This window comes from Meriones unguiculatus, chromosome 3, assembly GCF_030254825.1.
Source record: "Meriones unguiculatus strain TT.TT164.6M chromosome 3, Bangor_MerUng_6.1, whole genome shotgun sequence".
Lineage (NCBI taxonomy): Eukaryota > Metazoa > Chordata > Mammalia > Rodentia > Muridae > Meriones > Meriones unguiculatus.
In genome coordinates this window covers 91,079,271-91,106,950 of record NC_083351.1, presented here as the reverse complement: position 1 = coordinate 91,106,950, position 27,680 = coordinate 91,079,271, and the positions used below count along the sequence as shown (strand labels likewise).

The 27,680-nt window shown below is 41.3% G+C and overlaps 1 protein-coding gene across 4 annotated transcripts; it reads right to left on the bottom strand.

The window, feature by feature from the left end:
• Exoc3 (exocyst complex component 3) lies at window positions 1–27,680 on the bottom strand. Of its 4 annotated transcripts, none has more exons than XM_021631422.2 (13): window positions 27,572–27,680; window positions 25,626–25,816; window positions 20,380–20,599; window positions 15,164–15,845; window positions 12,688–12,805; window positions 11,881–12,006; window positions 7,677–7,777; window positions 5,934–6,044; window positions 5,701–5,851; window positions 4,138–4,260; window positions 1,847–2,008; window positions 1,107–1,234; window positions 1–252 (listed from the first exon to the last, which is right to left on the bottom strand). In XM_021631422.2, exons 2-13 carry the CDS (start codon window positions 25,797–25,799, stop codon window positions 81–83), a joined length of 2,268 nt encoding a protein of 755 aa, XP_021487097.1. In that variant the 5' UTR covers window positions 25,800–25,816; window positions 27,572–27,680; the 3' UTR covers window positions 1–80. The 4 variants fall into 4 exon arrangements, with proteins under 4 accessions (XP_021487097.1, XP_021487099.1, XP_060236333.1 ...); XM_021631424.2 differs by having other exon boundaries at window positions 27,443–27,582; XM_060380350.1 differs by lacking the exon at window positions 27,572–27,680 and adding an exon at window positions 27,431–27,565.

Sequence of the window (27,680 nt, the reverse complement as noted above, 5' to 3'; positions counted from 1 at the left end):
GACAAGGACTTCTGTTTTAATACACTTCTTAGGGTGGCAACAGGAAAGCCATACAGTAAAGACACCTTTGGAAAGCAGGGCTACTTAAGGAGCTTTGCCACGTTCAGACTGGGCACAACAATCTCCTTAAAGATGGGCACATAGTTGGGGCTTGCTTGCATGGGGCCTTGCTCCAGAGTCTCCATGATGGTCTGTTTCATGTCCCGGCTGGCATCTCCTCGCACAGCCAGCAGTGCACCAATGTGGTCATCCCTGTGGGAGAGAAGTCAGCATGAGCCTCCATCTTCTGTCAGCTCCCTCAGTCTCCACAGATGCCACTAACAGGGTAGGATATTGACAGCCACAAAGGACATCTTTTCTTTTACAGAAGAGATATACCCAAAATTTCACCTTACTTTCTTTCTGAAAAACATAAAGAACTGTTAAAATTCTTTTCTTTTAACTACTGGTGTCACGAATGCCTAACCAGGGAAGAGCGACTCTGGAGGGCTTAGGACTCTTGCTCTTCTGACAGTGTCAATGAGACAAGTTAGCCTTACTTACCCTTAAAGGAAGTGGCAGGGTATGGAGTGGAGGTCACAAAGGCAGGGTCTGGGGCCTGGAGCCAGCACAGCAGGTAGAGGGACATGGAGAAGATACCCCTGTCCCTCAGCCTGATACTGAGTGCACATATATATGAGGAAGTCCAGGCCACATACAAGTCAGCTTTCATTCTTAGATCATGGGGTTTAAAATCACCTTTCAGACCGCTCCAGGGATCACAACCTTCCCTACTTTACTTATCAAAGATCTAACACTCAGTCCTTCCCAACACCACCTACCTAGTACAGTTAGCTTTGCCTTCTGACTACTACTCTCTTAGGCAAAGGAGTCTGGCTACAAGGCAGGTGTGCAAACCTCAGCCAGACTCTGCTGAGGTAGAGCTGGTGGAAGGCTGCTCTGATGACTCCTTGTTACACCCTCACTGCCACAGGCCCGACAATCTTTCTCTTCACATTTATTTGACATGCATGTTCTTTCTGACTCCTGATGCTCACTGCTTATCTTAAGGGCAGTAGGAATGGCCTGTTGTGTTACGTGCTGACAGAAAGATGCTCAGCCTTTACCTGATATCTGGATATTTGCTGACCAGTGTTGAGACTTCTAGGTAGAGGAGAGAAGGGTCCGTGAGCTTAATAACCTCTGCCACTGCAACAATTGTATCACAGTGTCCATCTGCATCCTCACCAAATCCCTGGAAAACAGCAGCAGGGTGAGGGACAGCCCTAAAAACTACATCCTGCAGTAGTCCCAATTTGATCTTGACATCTCCAAACATGTTTTCAGGCCGGGAACTTTGTTCTTCCATGTAAATACCCCGAGATTCATTCTGACCAAGGATCAGGGGACAATCTCATGAGGTGATTTGATTAGTCATTATTTAGTCTCTAGACAGGAAAAAAGGCCTGGTGTGAGGAATATCTAGTCATGGCCACTTGAGCCAAAGAGTTAGGTTATTGGGTAGCAACAAGAATCCTAGAGAACAAAAAGATGAGGGCAAAGGGACATGAAGAGATATATTATTCTATGATGCTACACATGGGTTGCTGCCAGAAAAGTCTTGAGAGTTGCCTTGAAAAGTATCAGCCTCTGTGGAAATCCATTTATCAATTGTGAAGCTAGCCAGGCTCTGGCCCCAGAACCTCCTCTTGACAAACAGAACTAACCAGTCACTGGCTCCTGATGTTGCTTGATCCCATTATCTTGCCTCAACAGTCCAGGCATAGACACCAAAAGCAAGCTACTAGGTAACACAACACTGTAACCTGAGATCCACCATCCCTGAGCCTATGGCTTCAACACTCACAGATGCCAGCCTCCGGAAGAGGAAGCGGAGCTGTTCAGCCTCTCTGACCATCTTCTCAGCACCCTCCTTGCGTTCTTCAGCACTCCGAAAAGAGATACGCTTCTGCATGACAGCCCGCAGGTACTCCACCACCACGCGCCTGTGTGCCTCAGCTGTCATTCTCTGCGGAAAAACACCTTGTCAGTTGCAGATTCCACAGTGCTAGAACACACATTTGTTCTCATTGAACCTAAGATGACCTGCAAACAAGCTGGTGCATGTCCTTCTGATTTCCAACAACTTAGTTGGACTTTTTTTTTTCCTGTTAAGACATGGTTTAGCTATATAGCCTCAAACTCACAATCCTTCTGCACCTGGCCATATATTTGGTGGGATTTTAAAGTAAGTATGTTAAATCAAACATACCTGAATTTCACCAGCAACTTTTCGAATCTCCTAACTGTACATAGTGACAGAAGTTATGATAGGCCAGCTGGCAGCACAGCATGTACACAGAGGCAAGAAGGCTGCACATAACCTGGGCAGCCTTAATGCTTACACTCTGTCTAAAAATCAGAGAGCCTTAAGTCTTTGGGAGAACTTGCTTCCAGTACCATTTTTCTAGGGACACTAAATTATCTACAAGCAAGCTTTGGTGACTCCAGTTAACAAACATCAGGCCAGCACTTGCTTGATGTGTGCCCTAGCTCTGGTGCCAGCTCCATTAGAGGTTCCAACTCTGCCTGATCCTGAGGCTCTCAACCAACACAAAGTAGAGCTTCAGTAGAACTGCCTGAGCCAGACAAACTTTGACCTCACGGACTGATAGGCTGTCTTAGCATGAAGAGGTTAGCAGAGATGGAGCTCAAACAGCAGTATGTCATTCACAGGCAGCCTCGGATTGGTAGAAAAAAACAAAACAACAACAACCTGCACCCTCAGATAAAACAAAACAAAGCCACAGGCCAAATATCTTGAGAATCTTCAGGAAAGACTCAAATGAGAAAAGAAACCTTTGGGGCATTACAAAGCCAAGAAAAAGTTGAGAACCAACATGGTAGAAGTAGCAGAAAAGCTGGCTTGTTGAAGAGATCAGATTCCCTTATGGAAGTGATAGAGCCTTACAGATAGATACTTAACTCAGTAAGAACCCTTAATTGTACTGATGTAATGGCTGGTGGCTGTAGCCTCTCTATTGGAATCTGCTCACCGTCAGTGGAGTGGGCTAGTGACCCTGGTCCAAAATGGAGACTCACACATAACCACTATCACACTGGACTTCTACACGACTCCCAGAAAGACAAAGGAACATACGACATTAATTAAATCAAGCTGTAAGCAGGCTGAGACTGGAGCTAAGACATGGCCAAAAGTGTATATAATTTCCTCAAATAGCCTCCATCCTTGAGACCCATCTTCTACACATGAAATAAAAACCAGAGACCACAAACATACTAGGAGACAGTTCTCCAGATGCTACAACAAGCGAGGGACTGGGCCAGTTAACACAGTCCTTGGACATCTACATGGTCCCAGACAGCTGCCCAGGCCAGGAATGTCCCCATTGTCTCTAAAAGTAATATGACCAATGGACATATTGGTCACCTACCCCTGCATGACCACCAACCCAGACACAGCCCTCAGTGGCAGCATGGGTTGGGACTTCACCATGGCCTTAGGTGGCAGGGCTGGCTGCTCACAACAGTTCATCTCTCTGCCTTCTCTTTATCTCCCACCTGCCACCAAACAGTGGCTCCTGCTGCCAGTGGGCCACACGACTGGCAGGCCTATGGACGTCTTCCCCCTCGATGCCTAGTGGCATGACAGCAATTGGGCCTCTGCGTCTGGGTGGGTATTTGGATGTCTTCCTCCTCCAGGGCTTTGTTACATGGTGGCAGGCAAGCCTCTGCATGTCCATCACCTGCCCTTGCTGTGCTGAGGCAAGGCAGGTCTCTGGATTGGCCCCGCCCCCTGCCCTGCCTCACCACATGGCACTGTGGTGGGAAAGTCACTTTTATAGCTAATTTTCAAAATAATTTTCATGATCTTGGGGTAAGAAAAGATTCTTTAGGATCCCTCTCCAAAAAAAAAATAAAAATAAAAAAATTAACCATTAAAAAAGGAGTAAAGTTTGACTACATTAAAATTAAGAGCAATGTTCCTCAAAAGAACATTCCAATCCAAGCCCACTATTTCACCTTCTTTAGATCACATCAATATTGGCTCGTGATCATAAACAGAGCACTATTATGACACTGAATTATAAACCAGATGGGAGGTAGGCTCCAGTGTATTAAAACCCATTTGCTTACCTTTTTATATGGCTTTTTAATTTTGGCAAAGTCATTGAAATAGTCTTCTACAGTAACACAGATGATGTCCATAGCATTTGACCCTAACAGCCACTTCTTTGTCATCAGCTCATTCAGATGTTGCTGAAAAGCACAAAGTGATCATGTAAATCTTCACCCAGCACAATGTCTGAGATGACCTGTACCTCAGAGTAGGCACTCTTTGGTGTGACAGAAATTTTCTGACTGTGGCAGTGAAATACTCGTTAAAACAAAACCAAAAATCTGCTTTTACGTAATCTGCAAATTTGTACTTTACATTTAGGAGATTTATTTTATATATACAAGCCTTGTAAAAAGCATCACAAACAACAGGTTAGATATTGGTTTTTACATGTAATAGCTATCTATTATATGGGTATGTCATAATGTATCCACTCAATTCTTACACATATATATACATATACATGTGTATGTATACATATATATGTATACAAATATATACGCTTTTCACATTTTGTGATTACAAATAATGTAGTGAATTTGTATTTTGCAGATGAAATTCCTTTAGGTGGAATTCCTCAGTCAAAAAATATGCAAATTAAAACTCTGATAAATACATTCAAGCTGCATTTGAAAAGCTACCCAGAATGGAGACAAGCACTGTGCTCCTCCACTGAGCAGTATGTGTTGGCATCAGGCTAAGCAAGCGCTCACACTACGTATCGAGCTGTGATTCTTTGGTAACAGCAGACGGATGTCTGGCGATTCTTTTCTGTGCAGAGGTCATTTTATATAAGGTCTGTTGTTGTTGTTTTTAAATAATCCCAAAGATAAATGTCTCTTCTTTTCTCAACTGGTATATATGTGGCCCACAAAGAGGCCAAGGGGGATACTGTGTCCTGTTCTATCACTCTCCACCTTCCTTCCTTGAGACATGGTCTTAAACTAAACCTGTAGCTCACCACTTTGGCTACACTGGCTGGCCAGCAAGCCCCAGTAGTCCTGTCTCTATTCCCCTGAGCTCTGGGGTTACAGGTGTTCATGACCATGCTGGGAATATGAACAAAAAGATTCTTTTGCAGCAAGACCCACAGATGGTCATAGTTCTACTTTTTAATGTCTGCTAACTCCTGATAAAGCATTTAACTATGCTGGTATCTATGTTCTAAGTGACTGTATTTTTTATGGTACGTTATGCTTTTGATATGAATGAAAATTATTTTGTTAATGATTTTGGGTGTGTTGTATGTTGGAATTTTATTCTAAAGTGAGGCTGATTTATATGATCTGTGTGCTCTCCGCTGGGGTTTGTTATAGGTTTCTACACACTGGACTTGTCATGTAACTTGGTACTCTGTTTGATGCCTGCTATCTGTTGGAGCCTTTATCCAAATTTGCCTGGGAAGGGTCCTGCATCATAAACGGCAGTCAGTGGCCCTCTGACTGTAGCTTAGTACGTAAGGAAAGAAACATCTGAGCTCACATACAGCAGCTCCATGAGGCAGGTGACAGTGCTTCCCAAAGATGATCATGAGACCCCGCCCCATGCTCTAGCCCCAGGGGTGGAGGAGCCACACCTACCTCTAGATCCAGAAAGACCTCCTCTAGCAGACTGCTGCAGCCTTCCTTAGCAATGGCATCTAGAATCACATCCATGCTCGGCTGACTCACCCATAGACCCTCCTCTGCTTCAGTTTTTAGGTACTTCTTTTTCAGACTAATGATGGATTCTCTGCAGGGAAACATCAAGGGCTCTGAGAAGTAGATACATGCGTGCATGCCCTCTGTCCCTCTCTGCCCTACACAGCACATACTTGAAAGTCTGGCAGTTATTGATGATGGCGATCATGTACTGCACATAACAGTGTGGGTGCTGCCGGTTTCTCAGATGCTCTTCTTTGTAAAGCTGAGCTTCATCTTTATATCTGAAATTACATTGGGGAACCCCAAAGTTGTCTTTAGTGCCAGGCAGACACCATACCTGTCAGGGAACTCATATCACCACTTTTGGACCAGAGAAGTCTTTAAACACAAACACACTTCTGGACGGTCTATATTAATGGAAGAGGAGAGAATCAATCATGTTAAATGAATTTTTAAGATATTTTTATAGCAGGCTTTGAAATGTGAGTTGATATTCTGACATGAAAATATTCTGAAGCATGTAACTAGGAAAGTGTCACCTTATTTCATCTCATGAACAGTTCACCCCACAACTCATATAACAGGGCCAGAGAGAGGACTCGGTAGATAAAAGTACTTGCCACAAAAGCCTGTCCATTAGAAGTAGATCCCTGGAACTCACATAAAGGTAGCAGGAGAGAACCAAGTCCACAAAGTTGTCCTCTGACTTTCACATACACACTGGGGCACAGTGCCCCACTCTACAAAACCCTCAACGGTGTAAGAAACATTATCATACATTTGATAAGATGCTCCTTTTCAAAACTCTATAAAGAAATGAAACAAAAAATAACTAGTTTTTTAGATATCTGGAAACAAATGCCTAGAATGCCACTCTTTCATTTCTTTTTAAGGAGATTCTTGAATATACAGTGAAATAAAGGAGTAGCTCAGTAAGTGTACTATATAAATTTTTGGTTTATTAACTTAAAACTACACATTTATTCTGATTTTGTTCATCTGTGCTTCCATATTGATCAAGGAAAAATCTTCATAAAAGATCCTACCTCAAAAATGAAGTGACTGACTTGGGAGTGACCCTGAGAAGTGACAGCCTTGAGATACTTGGGCAATGACACCATAAATAGGCTCAGGAGCTCAGCTATAATTCTATGGGTGGAATGTGGAGATCAGTTATGACCCTGTGGGTAGACTGACAGGGATCAAATCATAACCCCATAGGTAGGTAGCAGATGCGATTCTATAGAAACGGAATGGTTGGCAACTGAGCTGTCAGAGGTGGACAGACATATGACCACTAAGTTGCCATGTTGAAAACGTGTTGGTAAATAAAAAGAGATCCATGTCAGCCTCTGGAGTAGCTACTGGTAAAGAGGGAGAAGGTCAGCAATCATGCATCAGAGGCTTAGAGACCTAGACCACAGTGACACAGACCTGTCAACCTAGACTGAATTCTAATATAAGTTGTCAGCTACCCACTGCATGATTGATGTTGTTGTGGTGATAGCAGAGAATCTGGGATATGGACAGCAACATTTGGGCATCAGAGTGATAGAAAGAAGGCACAAAAGGGAGACAGTCATAAGAGAATAGGCCATGTAAGGGTGGCTTAGAAGAACTTGGGTAGTATGATGGGAAAACATATTTCATCATATTATTCTGTCCAGGCTTCGACATCTTTATGTGAACAATTCACAGGGAAAGACTACTGGGATATAGTATGTCACATGTCCCATCTGTTTAAAATGTTTTCATTTTTGCACATCTTTTCTTTTTCTTTCTTAAACATTTTTGCATTTCTGAACAACAAAGGATGGCTAATCTTTTAATAACAGCATACTAGAATCAACAAATTTTGCTATTAGTTTTAAAACACATAATGTATAAGTGAGATCACCGGCAAAAATACATACCTACTTAGGAAAGAATTCATTTGCTGGAGACACAAAACCAGTACCTTTGTTTTCAAATCTTCACTTATTTGAGCAGCAACTTGAAGATTCTGTTCAAACATCTAAAAATTGAAAAACTTAAGAATTCTGAAACTATCTCACAAGAGTTTAGAATAATGTTCCAATTAATAAAATTCTACCTGAGACATCCATCTCCAAGGTCTACGCTAGCGAGTCTGCCTGACTCTCTGCTTGACAACCCACCTCTAACCTGCTAGATCTAGCCTGGAGTCCTCATCCAGCAGCCTGGTCTGGTCTGGCCACCCCTGTCTCACCTCAACCAACCTCTAGGCTTCTCCCATGACCCACCCTGCCTGCTTTTGACCCATAGGCTCCCACCACACCACAGTCAATCTCTCCACTGAGCCAGATATACTCTTACATCTCGCATACCAGCCCAGTTTCTCTTATCTACCTTTCATTCCTCCCAAGCAATTTCCAACCCCTAAGCCCAACCCACCTGTGTATCCTCTCTTTTACACCAATCTGCTCTGTCACACCAGACACAGAGCTAACAAAAGAAGTGTACATGCCCAGAACTCATTACAAAAAAATACAAACAATATGAAAGATCAAACATTTCTCTCTTCCAAAACCTACCAAACCTTATAAAATTTTTGCCAATAAAGAATTTCCTAGGTGAACCTCAGGAAACAGAATGCAAAGAACTTCATCAAATAATTCAAGGAATTTAAAGACACAAAGAAGCAGCCCGGTGAAATTAAGAAAAGAACTTACACAAGAATGCCCAAGAAAATACAAATATAAGGCTGATGGAAATACTAAAGACAGTCCAGGACTTGAAAAACAGAATTCAATAAAAGTAAAGAAAAAGAAAGAGAAGATCCAAATTAACAGAAACAGAAACGAACAGGGAAATAATACAATACACACTAAAGAAATTCAAAATATTATAAGGGAATACTTTCAAAATCTATACTCCATTAAGTTAGAAAACCTAAAAGAAATAAATTTCTAGATTCAGGAAAACCACCAAAATTAAACCAAGATGTCAACAACCCAACCAGACTCATAACAAACAAAAAATTTGAAATAATAATAAAAAATCTAGGATCAGATGGATTCACAAAATTATATAAGACTTTTAATGAAGGACTACCGCCAATCATTCTCAAACAGTTTTAGAGGAAGTGAGAGGAAGATGGAGGGAGAGGGAAAGAGAGAGGGAAGGGGAGGGAAGGGAAAAGGGGAGAAGGAAAAGGGGAGGGTGAGGGAGAAAGGGAGGAAAAGGGGAGGGTGAGGAGAAGGAGGAAAAGGGGAGGGTGAGGAGAAGGAGGAAAAGGGGAGGGTGAGGAGAAGGAGGAAAAGGGGAGGGTGAGGGAGAAAGGGAGGAAAAGGGGAGGGTGAGGAGAAGGAGGAAAAGGAGAGGGTGAGGAGAAGGAGGAAAAGGGGAGGGTGAGGAGAAGGAGGAAAAGGGGAGGGTGAGGAGAAAGGGAGGAAAAGGGGAGGGTGAGGAGAAGGAGGAGAAGGGGAGGGTGAGGAGAAGGAGGAAAAGGGGAGGGTGAGGAGAAGGAGGAAAAGGGGAGGGTGAGGAGAAGGAGGAAAAGGGGAGGGTGAGGAGAAAGGGAGGAAAAGGGGAGGGTGAGGAGAAGGAGGAGAAGGGGAGGGTGAGGAGAAGGAGGAGAAGGGGAGGGTGAGGAGAAGGAGGAAAAGGGGAGGGTGAGGAGAAAGAGGAAAAGGGGAGGGTGAGGAGAAGGAGGAGAAGGGGAGGGTGAGGAGAAGGAGGAGAAGGGGAGGGTGAGGAGAAGGAGGAGAAGGGGAGGGTGAGGAGAAGGAGGAGAAGGGGAGGGTGAGGAGAAGGAGGAGAAGGGGAGGGTGAGGAGAAGGAGGAGAAGGGGAGGGTGAGGAGAAGGAGGAGAAGGGGAGGGTGAGGAGAAGGAGGAGAAGGGGAGGGTGAGGAGAAGGAGGAGAAGGGGAGGGTGAGGAGAAGGAGGAGAAGGGGAGGGTGAGGAGAAGGAGGAGAAGGGGAGGGTGAGGAGAAGGAGGAGAAGGGGAGGGTGAGGAGAAGGAGGAGAAGGGGAGGGTGAGGAGAAGGAGGAGAAGGGGAGGGTGAGGAGAAGGAGGAGAAGGGGAGGGTGAGGAGAAGGAGGAGAAGGGGAGGGTGAGGAGAAGGAGGAGAAGGGGAGGGTGAGGAGAAGGAGGAGAAGGGGAGGGTGAGGAGAAGGAGGAGAAGGGGAGGGTGAGGAGAAGGAGGAGGGGAGAGAGGGAGAGAACATCTATCAAGCCAGTATCACTCTAAGACCAAAACCAGGTAATGACAATAAAAAAAACAACTGAAGGCCAATGTCTGATGAACACAAAATGCTGAATAAAATACTTACAGAGACTACAGATACATCAGAAAGATAAAAAAAAAAAAAAAAAAAAAAAAAAACAATACAAACATAATTTAAAAAAAGGACCTAGTTGGACTTATCCCTGAAAGGCAGGAATCATACAAAAGTTAATAAATTTAAGAAATCATATAAGTGGAGTTAAAAGACAAAAAAAAATCATATGATCATTTCAACAGATAAAAAAGTCTTTGACAGGTAAGGATGCAGTAGCGGTATCCATACTTTAGTGATAGCTAACACCTATACTTTGTCTCTCTGTCTGCCTGTGAACCAGGATGTAAAGCTCTTAGCTACTGCTCCAGCACCTTATATGCTGCCAAGTACCCCACCAGAATAGACTAAACATCTGAAACTATAAGCAAGACCCTAAATACTTTCTTTCTAACAGTTGCCTAGATCACAGTGTCTTTTCCCAGCAAAACAGAACAGTGACTAAGACACAGAGATAAATGTAGTCCTCACCCTTCATCAAGAAAACTTTTCTTTGCAAGAGATGGGGACCATTACAGAAAACCACAACCAACCAAAACACAGAGTTGTGGAGCCCAGTCCCAACTGAGACTTCTGCAACACAATTCCTGCACCTTAGTCTTAGGGATCACTGTGGAAGAGAGGTAGGAAAGCTTGTAAGAGCCAAAGGTGTGAGACTGTGTCTCCAGAAATGTCAGGTACACCCATGAAGTCTTACCAATATGGCTATGTAAACATGACCCAGACAGAGACAGAACCAACAGACACGCTAATTTGGATGACAGAAAGCACATGAGGCCTCAACCCTAGACAAAGAACTAGAGGCAACTATGGACTGGGAATGCTAAGAGTAGGAGAAATAGTCTTCCCTAGAGAAAAGCACACCAACTGGTTATCCAATATGGCAAGCTCTAAAAACACACGTACAAGTAACATTATACAGACTGATCAGGTTGTATTTATAAAGTTAAACAAGTATAGGTATAGTCATACACATAAATATATGTGATAACAATTAATTAAAAAGAGAGGCCATGAATTTGAAAGAAATTAAGGAGGAGTATATGGGAGAGTCTGGAGGGAAGAACTGGAAGGAGGAGGATGTAACTGTATAATAATATCAAAAAAGAAAGTATATAATTAATTAAAAAAAAAAACCTTAGCTGACAATTGGGATAGTCCAAATTCAAAGAAAACAATAAAACTATCTGAAAAGCAATGACATTAAACTCCAGTGGGTAAGAAAAACCCAGCACATGATTTTCTAGTCACCGTCAACCTGAGTTCTACCACAGGGAACTATCTACCCTTTCATTATATCTATGAGGTGATAAAGTATGACAAGAGGGTTGACAAAGAGGTGGGACCCATGAGGATGGTTATGCCTAGTGATGCATCCATGGCCCTAACATCCACGGCCCTAACTTCCAGTACTATCTAGTGATAAGAAAGTATCTTTTAAATGCCATGCAGCCTTCCTGGATTTCACCAGATTAAACTCAATTATGTGGCAATTTGAAGACAAGGCTTGACTACTTACCAACATGGAACGTAAAAAAAGCACAGAGTGGGAGCACCATGCACAGCAAACATATAATTAACTTCTAGCTCAGACCCAAAAAGATCTTCTGGAAAATCTCAAGTGATCCTGGGTCACTTGGTCAATACAATCCTGAGCCTCAGTTTCTTTAGCTCCAGAAAATAGGCACAGAGATGTTAGGAAAAGGGTACTCTTGACATCTTCACTACATTGTAAAATCTAAGGATTTTCTGTCTATGAAACCAAAAGATCCTATTAACCACATTGGAAATGGGACCTTTAAATCTAGGACTTGTACCTGGAATACAATGGCAGGAAGTGTAGTCTGATAGTAGCCATCCTGGTCTGCTTCTGGCTCTGTCTCTTTGCTCCAGTCTTTCTTGTCTGTTTCCAGGGCTTTCCGAAGCCAGGCAATGATGTTGGACTAGGAGTTTGGTAGAGTGGAAAAGGAAAAAACAGGCTCTCGGTTATATCCAACACTCTCTCCAGGACTCATCGCTACATAGATGAGATGCAGCTTTTCAAAGGAATCCTTGCTCCCAAGCATACAGCCTGCTAGAGCAGGCACTTCAACATGTAATTCATTAGTGTGAAGTGCTCATACTGGTCTCTGCATATGTGGACCACTAAAACTCTAACTGTAGATAAAGAGGAAAAAGGACCAGGAGGGCTGTGGATGATCATTACGCTGAAGGAAGAAAACAGATGTCCAGCATCTGACGGTTAGCCCAGGACACTAGAGAACAGACTTGACAGCCAGTCATCTCAGGCAACAGCAGAACAACGCTCTCCAGACCCCAGGACTCTCATCTTGTCTAATGGTTATAAAGCTGATGTCAGCCTTGCCCTGGGGGTCCCCAAATTGTCACCCCACATGTAGACATAAGGGCTTGCCAGCCAAATGGGTGACACAGGTTGGTTCCTCCAGAAGAGACTCACGTGTCTGTGAAATGCATTTAAATGAGCTCCAGAACCAAGCCAGAGTCAGGTATCCCTTCTTTACAGAAAGTGTACATGCCAAGACCCAGAGAAACAGATGTCTTAGCACATTACAGACAGATAACCACCACAGCACTTTCTGGGACTGTAACCCCGTTCTACTCACTGTGAGTGTTGACATGTACGTGTCAAGCAGCTCAGAGACCACATTTGAAGAGAGTAGAGGCTCCAGGGCACTAACTTCCACTTCTGGGGCTAGCTCCACATTGCCCATCATCTCTGCACTGCAGAGAAAACCAGGTGTAAATGACAAACCACAACAGAACACTCTTGAGTAAGTCTACGTGTTTGGCCAGACCTGTAAATGCACTATCCTAGAGATCTCAATGCTGACACTTCTACAAATCCACAAAATCAGGAAGAGCAGAGGGCCTCATGGAGAGTACAGAGTGAAAGGTCAGGGGTTTGGGGGTCATTCCATGAAGTCACCATGTAGGCTATACAGACACTCATGTAATCTCAACATGGCCTCTCCATTCTGTTTCAGATGTACAGGGAGCTTGCACTCAAATGCAGTAGAGAATCCACAAAAGTCTGTCTTAACTATGGTGTATGAAACCAGGACCAGGCAAGCAGAAATTGTCAAATCACCACACTTCATTAAATAAGAAAATAATGGGTAAGCACTGTCATAAAAGTTTCTAATCCCTACAGGACTGTGAGACTACAGCAAGGAATAAATGGTACTGAAGGACACGTCTGTAAGGGGGGAAAAAAAGATAACATTAATTTTACTTTGCAGAAGGCTAAGTTTCAGAGAAAATACATTTGTGCATGCAACTGGGTTCACAAAATTCTAGGGCTCATCACTTAGAACACTCATATGCCTTCTCAAATATTTAGAATAACACTGAATAATATTATCAGCTGTAAGAAATTCAAGAGCTTTCTGAATGAAAAAGAACTCCACTAAAATCTGCCCTTATTAAAAGACTACTTGTTTAATCTTGGTTATCTGGCACCAAAACCTCAATGTCCTGTGTTTCCAGAGGGAAAATGGCTAAGTTTCTCCAGGGTTCAGTGTAATAAAACATGCATGATAAATGTGAAGAGAATTCCTAAGTACAAAGATACTCTCAGCATGGCTCAGTGTACAGATTTGGGAAAGGCCCTGGCTCCAGCTTTGCATCTTGCTCCCCTGTCACTAGCTATAAGAAATGGAACATATTACTCCCTCTGTGCCTCAGTTTCCTCCTCTACCAAGTAGAGATGATCACAGTACCACTGTCTCATGCACAAGCAAATGGGTTCACAAAAGTCTAGGACACGTGACACTCTATGGTCTAGGCTTAGTAGTGTGAAAGACTATAAAATGGAATAATGGAGACTATTTGGACCTTCCGAGAGGTCCAAAGACAAAAAGTCCAGGGCTGTACATGTGAAAGCTACAAAACAATCAGGCTGGAGAGATGACTCAGTGGTTAAGAGCACTTGTGCTCTTTCAGAGGACCTGAGTTCAGTTCTCAACACCCACATCAGGCAGCTCACAACCATCTGTACCTCTAGTTTCAACACATGGGCATCTAAGGACCTGCACTCAGATAGACATAATCATATGCAGACACATATATACTTCTATATAATTAAAAGTAATAAAATAAAAAATTTTTAAGTTATCAAATAATGAGCATCATCCACGTTAACAAGTTCATTCTGTTCAGATCTTGCTGTATTGTGGTATAGAAACACTCTAGTAGAAAGAGTTAAAACAATAGATACACAAAATAAACATCACTGTTAAAATTATGTTTTCTTTCTCCACAGTGACAAGATGGGCAAAAATAAAGAAATTTCAGCATATTACTTAACATTGTTTCTATCCATAAAACCAATCAAAGTTAAGATTAATAACCATTTAAATGACCTAATCTTAAAGCATCTCACAATAGCCTCCAAGAGACGTTTTTCAAAGTCCACCTTCAACTACTTCATGCATAAAGTGGCTCCGTTCCTTCACATAACGCAATAGTCTCAAGCTGTATTGCAAAAGGAACAGTTGAGTTTTCCATGTAGTCTACATATTTTTCTATATATTCTTGTTGGATTTTGGGATAGGTCTTGCTATTCTGCTCAGGCTGTACTCAAATCATCTTTTCACTCAGTCTCTTGAGTTCAGGACTACAGGTGTGGGTTACTAGGTTGGTGATTAACTGTTACAGTGCACTGGTGTGGAAAACAAAACCTGTCACCAACCTGGTGACTCTGAATAAGTTTCTGAGTTTCCTAGGGCTACATGCTCCAAAACTATAACACGTTCCAATACTATACCTGTCTCAGGGAGTCACTGTGAAGAAGCAAGAATGCACACGGTAAGCACAGAAAATAATATCATGGTACAAAACAGAGTGCTCAAGGCAGATAGCAGAGACCATGTAGAAACAACTGTACCCACACAGGGCTGGTTCAGCTTCAAAAATAAGTCCCCAAAGGGCAGAACAGAAAGCCCTTCACAAGCCAAAAAAAAAAAAAAAGAAAAAAAGAAAAGGTATGGGTTCAAATTGCGCGAGAGTGTAAACCATTGGTCAGTGTGCTTTTAGAAGGTTTTAGATAAAAGGACACATAAGGCACGAAAGCAGGTCTACCTGGTGTAGGTATTCAGGACCCATGTCAAGAGGCTCACAATCTCGTTGGCCTCAAGATCCTCTGCTGCAAGATCCTGCATCCGCGTGCTCAAGGCCTGGTGGTACATGCTCAGGAGGTTCTTAAAGATCTCATAGTGGGGAGGGAAGCACTGGACCATGAGGTTCTTGGCGATGATGAGATCATCCAGGACATACTTCCTGATGATCTCCAGGTGGCGCACAAGCCACATCTTATCAGATTCTCTCGTGTCTGCCTGTGTACCTTCAATTCTGGTTGTCACAGTTCTATCCAAGACAGCAAACATTTTTTCCTTCCAGTTTTTAGGCCTTCCAGGAGGAACAAATCCAGTTTGCTTTTTTCTATCAAGTATCCGCCTGTCAATTTTTTCTTCTCTTTCAATGATCCTGACCACGGAGACTAGCAAGGTGGGGTCCCGGCGAACAGTGACCAGTGATCTTTGCAGCACCATCCACAGCTGCTTGGCCAGCTCATCAGAGAGGCCCTGTGTTTTACCGAAGTAGCTATTAATGAGGGTCATGTCCCGCTTATTCCCACTATCCATGCGGTACTGTTCACACATCAGCCCATCTCGAGAGCACTCCAGGTCCATCAGCTTCCGGTGGGCCTGCAGGAGGGCCCCTTGCTCAATGAGATCTTCAGTCTCCCTCACAATCTCAGGCACTAGAGAAAGGCACAAACTGACTCAGTGAAAAAACATAAAGGCTGTGTGTATATCACACACAGAGATGACAGCAGGTAAAGCAGGAGGCACCTGGCATCCATCTTCCTACTTGGGACAGCTGCCCTGACACATTCTAATGGTTTTGAACTCTGGAGTCTATGAAAGGCTGGCAACTCCCAGGGGAAGGCCTAAATGGAAATTCAGTAATTATGGTCAGGTTCAGCTACATGGGCTTTTTCAGCTACATGTCATCTTTCCAGAGCTAAGGTGGGCTTCAGAAAAAAAATCCCATGCTTTAAGTATGGTGATCTGTGTTCTAATTATTGATGGCTGCTTCTAACTGATAGCTACTATTGCTGATGTGAATTCCAGGAAACGAAAAGGATGAATGCCTTCCTTTCTCCAATATCCTTTCTAGCTCTTTGGAAGTCTAACAAATAAGGGTATTCAAAAGCATCCGTGTGTGTGTGTGTGTGTGTGTGTGTGTGTGTGACATGTCAGAAAAATCACTATGCATGTTCACACTGAAGAAAAGGTTCAAGAAAGACATAAAAGGATCCTAGGTAAAACACTCTAAAACCAGAACGTTGGCAGATTCCAACATCCAGGTTTATCATGTTAGAATCAAACGTCTAAAACAGAAAAACAAAGAACATGAACAAGCATGCCTCACTCAAAGGTTAAAAAAATAAAATCAGTAGACAATAAATCAACAGACCTGCTTCAGAAAAGACCTGATGGCAGGTCTACTAGACATAAACATTAAAACATTAACTAAAGTAGGTGCAAGGTCAATTTGAGCAGATAGGAGATGGAACCAGGGAATGTCAAGAGAGGATAATGGCAATTATCAGAAACAGAAAGAAAAAAGCTAAAGAAAGTAGACAGAGCCCGGATAAATTCACGGCCCTGTAAAGCAGACCAGCATATACACTGTAGTAACCTCAAAAGAAGACTATAGAGGAGGTGGACCCTTTAGAGAAATAATGGCTGGAAACTTTCAAGAGTTTGGTAGAAGACGGAAATGTAAATATCTTAGAAGCAAGCAAGGCAAACCAAGAGCCCCATACTATGTCACAGTAAAATTAATCAAACAATGAGGGGTCTCTGAAAGCATTAAGAGAAGTCACATAAAAGGACTCCTAAATAATAAATCACTAGCAGATTTCTCATCAGAAATTTTGGACACTAGATATATTTAGTATTTAGTAAGAAAATGTATTTTCAGATATACTGAAAGCACTTAAAATAAAAAACAAAAACAAAACAAAAGACATACTGCCAACTAACAGAGGCTTCTATTATCTATCTATCTATCTCTCTCTCTCTCTATCTATCTATCTATCTCCAAAGATAAGGTCTCAGTCTGTAGCCCATACTGACTTCAAACTTGCAACCATCTTCCTAGCTCAGCCATCAATGCTAGAACTACAATTGTGAGCCAACAAGCCCAGCTTTTACCAAGAATCTTTTATCCAGCAAAACTATTATTCGAAAGTGAGAGGGAAATTAGGATTCCCAAATAAGATAAAGTTGAGAAAACTTTATGATTAGAGCCATCTGCAGGACATGCTAGAGGGAATCCTGGAGAAAAAAAGAAAAGACATTAGACAATAACTTGTAAAAAGACAGTAACTGGAAGTCATGAAGAAATTTCAGTCAGAAATGGTGACACACATCTGTAATTCAAACACTTGTGGAATAGAGGCAGGAGGATTAACAACTTAATTCATACTTAGCTACATGGCAAGTTCAAGACCAGCCTGGGTTACATGAGACCATCTCGAAAACCCAACACAAATAAATAAAATAAAATAAAATAAAATAAAACTCAAAAACAAAGTGGTGAAAATTACTCTCAACAAAAGTAAATACAAGAGCAAGTATTTAACCCAATTTTTGTTTTCTACATGATCTGAACTAATATAATATCAGTTTGGTTTTTAGATATATACAAAGAAGAAACTGAAGAGGGGTGGATGTAGCTAAAGTTTTCACATGTTAGTGAATTTACGTATAAATTCAATATGGAGTGATAACAATTTCAGGACATTAAATGTAAGTCTTACCACAAAGAAAATATCTGAAGGTACAAAACAAAAAGAAAAAAGTGAATTTAAGTGTTTCATTAAAAAAAAATTAAAACACAGAAAACTATAGTATGAGAAATAAGGAACAAAAAAAAAAAAAAAATCAGCATATGAAAACCAAACAGTAAAATCCTTCCTCACTAGTAATTAGTTTAAATACAAGCCATTTAAACTCTCCAATCAAAATAGATGGCAGAACAGATTATTTAAAAAGTGATCTACTCATGGGATAGAAAAATGACTCAATGTTTAAGAGCACTTGCTTCTCTTCCAGAGGACCTGGATTCAGTTCCCAGCACATATCTGTAGCATTTCCAAGGGGTCTGACTCCTTCTTCTGACCTCTTTGGGCATGCATATGGCGCACATGCATACATCTAGGCAAAGCACTAGTACACATAAAATAAACACACATTTTAAAAAAGTGATTCAACCATACCTGTCCACAAGAGTAGCCTTAGCCTGAAAATATTGGAAAAAGATTGCCCGTGTAAATCAAGAGCCATATTACACGAGACAATAAGCTTTAAGTAAATTGAAGGAGGATACATATTGACAGGAAGAGCTACTGGCAAGATGGTACAGTTACACAATTCTGACAATTATTGACATCTCTGCATCTCAAAAAGACCACAAGAATATATGAAGCAAAAACTGACAGAACTGAAAGGAGAGGCACAGCTCTGTACTGAACACTGAAGATGCCAGCATCTCCTCTCAATGATGACAAAACAAGCAGAAGGTGCGTGAAGAAACAGAGGATCTACACATCAAAAACCAGGATCTGAGATGGAACACATGCACACTCTTAACTGCATAGGGACAGTCTCCAGATAGATTGAATTCAGGTAACAAACTGAGTCTCAGTAAATTTTTAAAAATAAAGCTGTGCAAAGTATCTTGTTCAAATAGAACAGATGAAGTTAGAAATCAGTAACAAAAGAAAAACTGAAAGATAAACAATTTTGTCAAATTAAAAAAATGTTTTTAATCAACAGAGCAAAGAAACCATAAGGGAAATGGAAAGGTATGTAGAAAAGAATGAAAATGAAAATACAATATAACAAAACTTAGAGGATGCAGAACATCAGTGGATACAATGGAAAACATGTTTCTAAAGCAGCTTCCATTAAAAAGAAAGTTCTCAAACCAACAACCTAATTTCACAGCTCAAGGAGCTGAAAAGGAGGATGGGTTAGAGATGGTTCAAGGGTTAAGAGCCCTTGCTGTTCTTGCAGAGATCCTGACTCAGTTCCCAGCACCCACACTGTCTGACTTCTGCAGGCCCCAAGCATGCATGTGGCACACACACATACACACAGGCACACACTTATGCACATAAAATAAAATAGAAATCTTTTTTAAAAACCCAATACCTAAACCCAAAGCTAAAAGAATAGAGGTCAGACTATAGACAAACAAAATAGAAACTATAAAAATCAATATAATCTGGTCCTTTGAAAAGATCAAGGAAATTGACAAACTCTTAGCTCAAATGGTCTAAGAAAAAAGATTCTACTTAAGATATGAAAGTGAGAATATCATTACTAATTTTTCAGAAATTATAAAGGAGAACAATGAAAAATTGAATACCAAGTAACTGGACAACCTAGATCAAACAAATCCCTGGAAAAAAATCTACCAGACTGAATAACAACATAGTAGAAAATCTGAACAGATCCCTCTACAAAGAAAAGCCCTAAGCTAGTCATATCACTACTGAATCGGCCAAACATTTGAGATTTTTCTAGATACTGCAAAGAATTCATGACAGGAGACAGCCGATACTGTTCATGAATGAGCTGTGGAACATGGGCACTCCTTAACACAGTACAAAGAGACAACTCCAGCCAGTCAGGCGGGCCTTTGTCCATTTTCAGGATCCTCCTAGCTCTGGCTGTCACACTGAGACTCCTGCCCTGTCCTGTCCTGCCCACCTGGCTCCCAGCTCACCTGCTCTCCGGCCTGTGCCCTTACTTGTCCTAGCTTAAGAACTACTGTTCTCCGGATCCTCCATCTCAGGGCCTGTCTCTCATCCCACGCAGGCAGCTACTCTTCTAAAGAACAGGTACTATTCCCTCGACCCTGAAGAGCAGCCTCCTAGTCCCTCACCACCGCCAGAAGCACTGGCTCCGTAGTGTACACTGTGCACCAGCAGGACACACAACAGTATGCTCTCCGCTGGTGCTTACTTACATTTGTTCAACTAACCCTTTCCATTCATAGTCAGAGAAGTTATCTGAGCCGGCAGAATCAAGCTTACTGTGCACTGAAGGACAGGCCTAAAAAGTATATTGTAAAGAAATGCTGGCCTGCCTCTACTCATCTCATAAAGCTCCCAGTGTTTGGAGGAAAAGTAGGTATGTATGTGAGAAGGTACCATCATGAGTGTTCTAGAGCCACTCAAATCTTCCCCCAGTTCCCCTCTTCTATCTGCCACTCACCAGAGAATATGTTCTTGAGGTTCTCCACAGCTGCAGCCAGCTGGCTGTGCTGCACCACTGCATCCTTTACGTCTTTGAGACTCTCAATGGTGTTGATGCTCTGCCTCCAGTCCTTGCTGACATCAGCCAGTGACTGCTGGATATCCTTGACATCAGTCAGTGCATTGTGGAGCTGGCTTAGGCCTGTGCGTACCCCATCTAGCTGTGACTGGATTGCAGCCTAGAGGAGACACCATGCACGTAAGCAGAGTCAATGACTGCTATACATGATTCCCGGAGGAATAACTTTTTCCAGGGAGGATCACGTTTAGAAAGAACCATTTAAGGGTAACAAAAATGACCCAATTACAGGAAAAAAAAAATAGGTGGATCTCTGTGAGTTCAAGGCCAGCCGGGTCTACAAAGTGAGTCCAGGACAGTCAGAGCTCTGTTACACAGGGAAGCTCTGTCTTGAAAAACTAAAAAGATTGGAAAAACAAGCAAGAGTATCTATTATTTCCAAGAATCACACTTCACTGGAAGGATATTCACAGACTGAGAGTGAAAGGGTAGAAATTGACTTACTAAACAAATGAAAGCTGAAAAGAAGGTGCCATAGCTTTCCTGAAATAGGGTAACATAAACTCATTAAGCTAGGGAACTTTCTCCAACATAGATCACATTGTAGTCCATACAGTAAGTTTGTTTTAACAAATGCAAAAAAAAAATCAAATAATTTGTTATATCTTATCAGATAACACTGGAATAAAACAAGCAATCAATAGCAAGACAGACCACAGAGACTATAAAAATAATGGGGATACTGAACAAAATACTTTTGAATGATCAGTAGGTCTTTGAAAAAATAAGATTAGAATTTAAAAATTCTTAGTAAGTGAAAATAAAACCACAATTTATCAGAACCTTTAGGATATAGCTAAGGCTATCTTGAGAAAAGTTCACAGCTTTGAATACTTACGTGAAAAATAATCATAGATCTCAAACCAATTAGCTAAGGAGATACCTCAAAATCTTAGAAAAACAAGAACAAGATAAAGAACAAAAAACAATAATAAAAAAATCAGGTTAAGGACAGAAAGTAATAAAATGGAAATTAAAGGGGCAATACATAGAATAAACCATTCAAAGAGTTATTTCTTTGGGGAAAAAAAAAAAAAGAATGACAATATAACCAAGATGGGGGAAAAGGCCCAAATTATTACAACTTAGAGACGACAAGGGGAACGACAGATACCAACGAAATTCAGAGGCTCATTATGGAATCATCTAAACCCTTATGTTCCCCATACTGGAAAACCTTCAGAAAATGAATACATTCCTTAATACATATGACTTACCAAAGTTCCTTCAAGGAGCCTAACCAAGCTAAACATATCTGAAATAAATCCCCAGACAGAAGGAGTAGAGAATCTCCAAACAAGGAAAAGCCTGGGCTAGACAGATTCATCCCTGAACTTCACAAGACTTAAGCTAACACCAATGCTTCTCAAACTGTTCCAGAAAGCAGAAAAGGAAGAAACACTTTCAAAATCATTCTTTGAATTTGGTACAACTCTAGTCCAACGATACAACAATAACAAAGAAACCCACAGTAGACCAATTTCCTAGTAAACATAGAAGAAATAAAATTATTAATAATATACTCATAAGCTGAAGATACCAATTAGTTCAGATATCATAATAAAATTGGTTTCACTCCAGGGATACAAGGATAATTCAAAATATAAACATAAAATAACATATAAATAAGACTGAAATCCATATCAATAGGTAAAAAAATTCAACAACCCTCTATGATAAAAACCTGAAAATTTATGAATAAAAGGAAAATAAAAAATATTTATGACAAACCTATAGGCAACAGTATGCTAATAGGTAAAAAAAAAAAAAACATTTCCTCTAAAATTAAGAATGAGACAGTGTCTACTCTCTTTACTCTTAATGTAGTGCTTTAAGTCTTAGGTAGAGCAATATGGCAAGGAAGAGGAATAAAAATAGAAAAGGAATAAGTAAAATTACCCCTATTTACAGATGGCATGATCCTATATTTAAAAGACCCTAAAGACTTCACCAGGAAACTCACAGACCTAGTAAACACTTTCAGTAAAGTAACAGAATATCGACATACAAAATCAGTAGCTTTTCTATACAGTTAATAGTTAATCTGCCAAGAAAGAAACTGTTTTATTAAAAAATCTCACAATAGCTTCAAAACAAACAATATATACCTAGGAATAAACATAAGCAAGGAGGATAAAGAGCTCAACAATATAAACTTTAAAACACTGAAGAAAGAAATTGAAGAAGACCCTAGAACAAACCTCTCATGCTCATTTAATTTTGTGAGAATGGCAAACACAAATTCGTGCAAACCTCATTAAAATCTCAAGGATGTTCTTCAAGAACTGGAAAAACAAACCTAAAACTTAAAAGCACAAGACCCCAAATAGCCAAAGAAATTCTATGCAGGAAGAAGTTTATTTCATTTGAAATACCCGTAGAAGCCAGGCAATTACTAAGGGGCCATGAGGAGATGTTCAAGGAAGGAAAGATAGAACGCACTAGTATAAAGGGTTGAAAGGAAATAACAGAACAGGGAGAGTTAAACTGAGGTGAGGAAGCAGAGTACAGCAGGAGTATGGGAAGGGATAAATAATACTAAAGACCTTCTGAAAACAACATAAGGATAGCTACTATTATAGAAGTGTCATAAACAGACATAATATATAGTCAAAATGTAGTGTCTTGACTAGTCTTATGTCAAGTTGTTAAGTTGACATAAAACTAGCTAGTTTAATTATAAAACTAGCTAGTCATCCAAAAGGAGGGAATCTCAATTGAGAAAATGCCTCCATAAGAAGCAGCTGTAAGGCATTGTCTTGGTGATTGATGTGGTAGGGCTCAGCCCATGGTGGGTGTTACCATCCCTGGGCTGGTGGTCCTGGACTCTATAAGAAAGCAGACTGAGAAAAGCCATGAAAGCAAGCCAGTAAGCAGCACTCCTCCATGGCCTCTGCATTAGCTCCTGCCTCCAGGATCCTGCCCTGTTTGAGCTCCTGTCCCGATTTCCTTCAATAATGAACAGTGCTGTGGAAGTGTAAGCCAGATAAACTCTCTGCTCCCCAGGTTTGTTTGGTGAGAATGTTTCATCAATGCAAAAGCAACTCTAACTAAGAAATGGTGTAACCTTGTCACAGGGAAACAATGCTCCTACCAGACACCAGAAGCTAACAAATAAAAAGTCAAGTGCCAGGAATGGCTTACTTCTTTTGGTTGTTGCCAGTGAGGTCCTGCAGACCTCAAGCATTACAGGCCAATCCCATTGTTATTAGTTATGATCCCAGACCTTGATGGTAAAAGACCTTATTGCTGAAGACACCACAAATCTGAGTCATGGAACTTGGGGAAATCAAACTTCTAGGGCCTAGAAGCTTCATCCCTACTGGCTAGCTTTACAGTTCTGAAGGGTACTATCCAAGCTACCAGAAGAAAAAAGTAATCATCAGTCACACAAGCAAAGAAATTGAACAAAGAACTCCCCAAAGAAGAAATACAAATACCCAAAGTACAAAAAACGAAATCCATGAAAAAATGTTCAACAACATTAGCCTTTAGAAAAACGCAATTAGAATTATGCTGAGCGTGGATGTGGAGACACAGAACTGTAAAGTCAGCACTCAATGCCCAAAGCAAAAGAACTACTGTGAATTTGAGGCCAGTCTGGGCTGCACAAGGAATACAAAGCCAGCTAGAGGTGCACAGTAAGATCTTCCCTAAAAACATCACACACAGAACAAACAATCAAACAAAAAGAGCCAAATAAACAAAGGCGCATTAACATTCTCTCTCACTATAATCATAACAGCTATCATTTAAAAAAAAGCTGGGAGCTGGAGAGACGGCTCAGTAATGACGAGCACTTATTGCCCTTGCAGTCCTGGCTTCAGTCTCCACACCTACAAGCATCCATAACTCCAGTTTCTGGGGATCCAATACCTTCTTCTGACCTCTGCAAACACCAGGCAGGTGAATGGTACACGGAAAGAACGCTCCTATACATAAAATGAAATGAATGAATCTAAAAAGAGAGTTCTTGTTATTTGTTTTTTAACTAAAACAAATGACAGCAATGACGGGGGAAGGAAGGAACCTTCTTTATGCCTGTTGGTGGGACTGTAAACTGAAACCAGTATGAAGGCATCTTCAAAACATAATACTGCCATAGAAAACAGCTATATCACTCCTAAATATATATTGAAGAGTCTAAGTCATATACCAAAGAGATACCACCAGCATATCTGTGTTTATTGCTGCACTGTTCATAAGAGCCAAGATACAGAACTGGCCTAGATGTACATCAACAGATGAATGGATAAAGTACACAAAAGATTTTTATTCAATTGTAAAGATTGAAACTATGTCATTTACAGAAAAATAAAGGAGAAACTAGAGTTCATTTTACATTAATTAAATCAGACTCAGAAAAACAAATATTGCATTTTTTTCTTTTATAAATACAAAACTAGACTTAAGTACACACACATATAAACAAACACACCATGAAAGTTAAAAGGGATTATGAGTTACGAAGAGTCTAAAGCGGTGGTTCTCAACCTTTTTAAGGCTGCAACCCTTTAATGGAGTTCCTCATGTTGAGGAACCATAAAATTATTTTCACTGCTTTTTCATTTCGTTTGTTTGTTTGTTTGGTTGATTTTTGAGACAAAGTCTCTCTGTAAAGGCTTGGTGTTCTGGAACTCACTCTGTAGACCAGGCTGGCCTTGAATTCATGGAGATTCATCTGTCTCTTCCTCCTAAGTCTAGGATTAAAGGTGAATGCTACCACCACCCAGCTGCTTGCTACTTCATGACTGTAATTTTGCTATTGTTATGAATCATAACATAAATATATGTGTTTTCTGGGCTGTGAAAGGGTTGCTTGACCCTCAAAGGGGTTGTGACCCACAGATTGAGAACTGCCGGTCTAAATAAAAGGAACTAGAGAAAACAGTAAGAGAGAAAGACAAAACTGTTTTCTTTCATATACATAATCTAGATTTATATACATATATCACATTGTGTTGACTAATTTTTTACATCAACTTGACACAAAACGGAATCATCTCAGAGAAGGAAACCTCAATTGAGAAAAATGTTTCCATAAAATAGGGCTGTAGGCAGGCAGGGTAGCAGGGAGCAGAAACTCAAGACAAATGGCTCTGTCCCGTTATTCTACGGTCCCCTACCTTTAGTCTGGCCTCCACAGAGGCCTTCTTCCGAGCCTCTCTTCTGCGATACTGCTCCACTTTGTCCAGCTGGTCTGGGCGCTGAAGCATCCCAGCAACCCTTTGGACTGCTGTTGCAACAGCCTCCAGGTCTGTCTCCTTCATGGTCAAAAAGCAGGCAGAATCTTTGCACATGTCATACCATAGGTACACTATGTACACAAAGGAGAAGGTATGTTAAAGGCTGAGCGACGGCACCAGACTTACCATGCAAATGTCACGTGGTCACAGTGCAGCTAAAGGAGAATTTCTATGATATTTAAATCAGTAGAGCAGAAATGATAGCTGAACTTGGATCATAAACTCCTCCACAAAACCCACAAATCTTTGGAATTCGATTGCTGGGAAGATTTTTGCAATTTTTTATTTGTTATTTATTGCAATTTATTCACTTTGTATCCCGCTGTGGCCCCCTCCCTCGTCTCCTCCCTCCTTCTTCTCCTCCTATGCCCTTCCCCTGGTCCACTGATAGGGAATATCCTCCTCTCCTTCTGTCTGACCCTAGCCTATCAGGTCTCATCAGGATGATTTTAACTTAACAGAGAGAAGCGGGATGGCTCACAGGCATGGAGGCACACACAAAGGGTATTTATACAGAAACTTTAGACTATGTCAAAGGCATCTCTAACACAATTCCTAGCCCTATAAAAGACCAACTTTTCACTCCTGAAGCTTTCACCCCATTGCTGGCCATGTCCCTGAAAAACAACAACTATTACTACACCTCAGCAGTTCAATGGGCAAACTTGAGTCCTATGACTCCCCTTACTACTACTCTGGGTACCCAAGATTCCATTTCTTACTTTTTAAGGCCTCTAAAAACAAGGATAAGATGGCAAAAGGCACATATTCTCCTTACTCAAGCAGTTTGTTTCCCCTAAGCACAGATGTTCAGATACTAGGTCAATCCTGCGATCCAATACTACCCTAGTCATAGACCTACACAGGCTACTTTCTGAGTATCTGGCAAATGAGGGAATCAATAACATTGTTCCCTTTGATTTCAGCTACTCAACATCCACAGACGTAATAAAGACCTGCCTTCTGGAATTTTTCACTCTCCATTTCATGGTTTTAGAAAACCACTAAAATCCATTGTGAATTTTCAGTCATGTAATTTTTCCCCATGTATTTCTTTTTGTATTTCTCATTTAAGTGGACCAGCATTGCAAACACTATCTTTTTTCATCTTCTGATTATAAAATTACATATACCCAAATAGAAAATCTGAGCAGGCCATAGAAATGGTATTCTAGCGACAACCACTACTAACAGCACTGACTGATTTTTTCTTCTTTATTTCTTTATAAGTTGAGATTCAACTGTATACATAACTGCAATTGCAGGCTTTTATTTTTTTATTTTTTTGCTTTGGTTTGACATGCTATCCTCAGCATTCTCAACAACATTAAAACCTGTATACTTCTATTTACAGGGCTAGGTATTCAACTCAACATCCAACCACTCCAGCTGACAGGTGAAAGGCAGTCAGTCCAGTGGCAGTGATTCAAGCCAGATGCCAAAGGAAAGCTGACAAAACCTTTGCGGGAAAGAACCCACTCATAAGCCTGAATGAGGACAATCAAAAGGTAAAAAATAATACGGGATCTCCAGCAAACCTGGTTCCAATCGCAGTTCGAGGACTGTCAGATTTCCGGCCTCAGGGGCAAAAGGGAACTCTGAGGGTGGAAACAAGCCTGTCCAAGCGGGGGTGGGGAGGGAGACGCACGCCAAGGACAAAACCAAACCCGCTCAGGGACCCGCACCAGGTGTCGCACCCCGACAGAAACGTCGGTCGATGGTGTTCCTCGCCAAAGGACAAACCCGCTGAGGGGTACATTGTGCCAGGACCCAGCGTCCCGCCCACCGCACAAGGACCTGAGGCTGTCAGAACTGAGGTTCCTCACCGTCCGTTCTGTTGCTTCCACCTCCCCTGGTCGGACCGGAAGTGTACAGCGTGGTCACTTCCGTTTCCGGCGTCAGGGCGGAAGTGCCGAGCCAGGTTAACCTGGAAGG

Excerpts from the sequence above, each read along its gene's own strand:
- Exoc3 (XM_021631422.2), bottom strand. The coding sequence starts at position 25,799 with ATGTGCAAAGATTCTGCCTGCTTTTTGACCATGAAGGAGACAGACCTG. Across the intron at positions 15,846-20,379 it reads CCTCAAGAACATATTCTCTG|TGCCTGAGATTGTGAGGGAG; the intron begins GTGAGTGGCAGA and ends GCCTTTCTCTAG. Across the intron at positions 4,261-5,700 it reads AGGTCTTTCTGGATCTAGAG|CAACATCTGAATGAGCTGAT; the intron begins GTAGGTGTGGCT and ends TGTGCTTTTCAG.